General features: G+C 54.3%; 1 protein-coding gene across 1 annotated transcript in view; it reads left to right on the top strand.

Moving 5' to 3' along the window:
• The first annotated feature begins 514 nt into the window (after positions 1-514).
• PPP1R1B (protein phosphatase 1 regulatory inhibitor subunit 1B) overlaps positions 515-3,091 on the top strand; it is an 82,914-nt gene continuing 80,337 nt past the window's right edge. Inside the window, exon 1 of the mRNA XM_015419854.1 lies at positions 515-595. Within this exon, the coding sequence (XP_015275340.1) occupies positions 515-595 (81 nt within the window). The remainder of the gene's footprint in view (positions 596-3,091) is intronic.

Genomic DNA, 3,091 nt, shown 5'->3' on the forward strand with positions numbered 1-3,091 from the left:
GATTCCCCAAAGGGTTAACGGGGAGAGAGAGGCAGCTGGTGTCTTTTCCCTGGCATGGCTTTAATGGGCGCCCAGCCGAGGGCTTGTTAGGAGCCAGAGAGCCCTGATGCCTACCTGCCTGTTGGGAGGAAAGGATTAAAAAATTCAGCTGCCAGAGAGAGAGGGGGGGGGAGGGAGGGAGGGAAGGAAGGAAGGAAGGAAGGAAGGAGAGAGAGAGAGAGAGAAACTCCTGCCCTCCTCCCCGGTCTCCCTCCACCGTCAGTTCCCAGCACGGCAGGCAGGCAGGCATGAGACTTGGGCGCTGCCACCTTCTCCACTCGCCTCGTGCAGAGCCCAAAGTTGGCACCGGGCGCTGCTGTTGCTGAGGGGCAAAGGAGGGTCGGGGGCACAGCCTGCCGGCAGGGGGGAGAGGGAGGTTGTGGATCCAGAGGGGCTGGGAAGAGACCCGGAGCAGGAGCAGCAGCAGCAGCAGAGCCGGAGACTTTCCGGTTCCGGCCGAGCGGCGGACTCCAGGATGGACCCCAAGGAGCGGAAGAAGATCCAGTTTTCGGTGCCGGCTCCTCCCGGTCAGCTGGACCCCCGGGCGGTCGAAATGGTAAGGGGGGGGGTTCCTTCCAGGTCAAGGGATGGAGCTGGCCGCCAGGGGTTGGGTGCAATGTTCCCTCTAAGCTGCGAAGTCTTGTGAGCAAAAAGTCTACTTTGTGAGCGACTGGCGTTAAAGTTGTGAGCAAACGATTTGGCTTTTGCATAAATTAGTTTGCTCTGGAGCCATCCCTTCCTGAGCTAAAACAAAAAGGTGTGAGCCGGAGGCTAAAAAACTGTGAGCTGGCTCACACTAACTCAGCTTAGAGGGAGCCCTGGTTGGGTGTCTCCTGCCAGATCTTGCACTCTTTGGCACCCAGATCGGCAGACTCTTCATGTGTTGCATGCGCTTTCCCTTCTCCTTAATCTCCAGGAGTGCCTCGCAGGCAGCGCTTCCTCTAAGCGGTGGGGTCTTGTGGGCAAACATTTTGCTTTGTGGGCTCCTGGCATTCGAGTGGTGAGCCAGCGATTTGGCTCCTGCATACATTCGTTTGCTCTGGAGCCCCATCCTTCCCGAGCGAAGGCGAAAACGTGCGAGCCGGAGGCTAAAAAACCGTGAGCTGGCTCACACTAACTCAGCTTAGAGGGAACACGGCTCACAGGCGCTTCACTCTTCCCAGTGGGCAGCATGGAAATATCAACAGGACTTGCTTCCAAATTACTAGGTTAAGTCTGGGGGAGTCTCCATGGGTCTCAAAGACACAGATTCTATTATGCATCTTTCCCCCTGGGCTGGAATGTTATTCGTGCAGCAGATTTTCATAAACACACACACACACACACTTAAATAAGTTAAGTACTGGGCGCTCGTGCAAACTTCTTAATACGCACCAGAAATGCATTAACAGGGTTAGGCAAGAAAACAAAAATTGCTGGTAGGCATCGTGCTCTCTTGAAAGGCGGGTGTCCAAGTCCTGAGGTGTGTTATTGGCTCTCCCCCATTCACACTCGAGTCCAGAAATCAAGACCCATTTGGGCAAGCATTACCCGGCTCAGGTACTTGTATCTCTGTGCATTCTCACTCTCGCAGGCAATCCTATGTGTAGGCTAAACTCTCCATACTTTGCAGATGGACAAACTTTTTCTGTATGCTTTTTTTTAAAAATGGCTCTCTGTGCAAGTGTTTATGTCTCAGGGCAGGTTAGGGAGGTACACAGGAACCTTTCTAAACCAAAGGAGTGTGGGAGCTGTTCGGTGCTAGGACGCTAGATCTCCTGGGGAATGTGCGGAAGCCACCTTGGCGTGGAAGAAGGGGTGGTGGTGGAAATAATTTCTCACATCACGCAAATCCAAGCCTTGTGCACTTTTCTCATGTGCTTTCAGTGATTCTGTGCTCAGGCGCGTGCCAGCAAAGACCCACACAGTGGTTGCTGAGTTCAACTTCTTGGAAATATCGGCTTGCGTTAAAAAGAAAAGCTGGTTTCTGAGCCCTTTTGGCTTGAAAGGTGGGCTTGGAAATGCGTGTGGACCTGAATTCCTAGGGAAATCTTTAAACCAGCAAGAGGGCTGCTGATCAAAATTCACTCTGGGCAGGGGGTGGGGCTTCCTGGCCCCACATTTAAGGTTGCTAAGTCCCCACCCCCGGGCAACCAGCAGGGGATGGGGGGGATAAGGTTGCCAAATCCAGGTTGGGAAACCCCTGGGGAGTTTTGGGGATGGAGCCTGGGGAGGACAGAGACCTCAGTGGGGTACAGTCAGGGGTCATTTCCTGCAGGAGCGCACAGGAGCGGAGCGCCGGCAGTAAAGAGCCCAGGGGGCGGGCACATGCAACAAGCCCCACCCCCTGCTCCCAGCAGCCCTCAGTCAGAGCAAGAAGCAGCCAGGTAAGTTGCAGAGGCTCCCTGCCCAAAACAGTCCAGTGGCACCTTTAAGACCAAGTTTTATTCAGGTACAGGCTCTCCCTCCTCTGCGAGGACAGATCTGCACGTCCGTCCCCCCTCCAATAGCTAGCAATCCAAAACAGTCCAGTGGAACCTGAGCGGTGGGTGTTGCCTTCTGACACGCTTCCGGTGACGTCAGGGGGGGGGGATATGCAAATGAGTTATACTAATGAGTTATGCTAATGAGTTCCTGCACCTCTTTTTCTACGGAATGACCCCTGGGTACAGTGCCATACAGTCCACCCTCCAAAGCAGCCATTTACTCCAGGGGAACTGATCTCTCTAGTTTGGAGATGAGCTGTAATTCCAGTGGATCCCCAGGTCCCACCTGGAGGTTGGCCTCCCTACCCTTATTGGCAGGGGTCATTTCGTAGAAAAAGAGGTGCAGGAGCTCATTAGCACAACCCATTAGCATAACTCGTTTGCATATTGCCACGCCCCCTGGCATCACCGCAAGTCTGTCAGAAGGCTCCACTGGACTGTTTTGGATTGCTAGCTATGGGGGAGGGCGGGGGAATGTGCAGATCTGTCCCTCACAGAGGAGGGGGAGCTTGTACCTGAATAAAACTTGGTCTTAAAGCTGCCACTGGACTGTTTTGGATTGCTATCGGGGGGGGGGGGGTCTGCAA

The sequence above is a fragment of the Gekko japonicus genome, unplaced genomic scaffold (assembly GCF_001447785.1).
Source record: "Gekko japonicus isolate JY-2015 unplaced genomic scaffold, Gekko_japonicus_V1.1 scaffold2853, whole genome shotgun sequence".
Lineage (NCBI taxonomy): Eukaryota > Metazoa > Chordata > Lepidosauria > Squamata > Gekkonidae > Gekko > Gekko japonicus.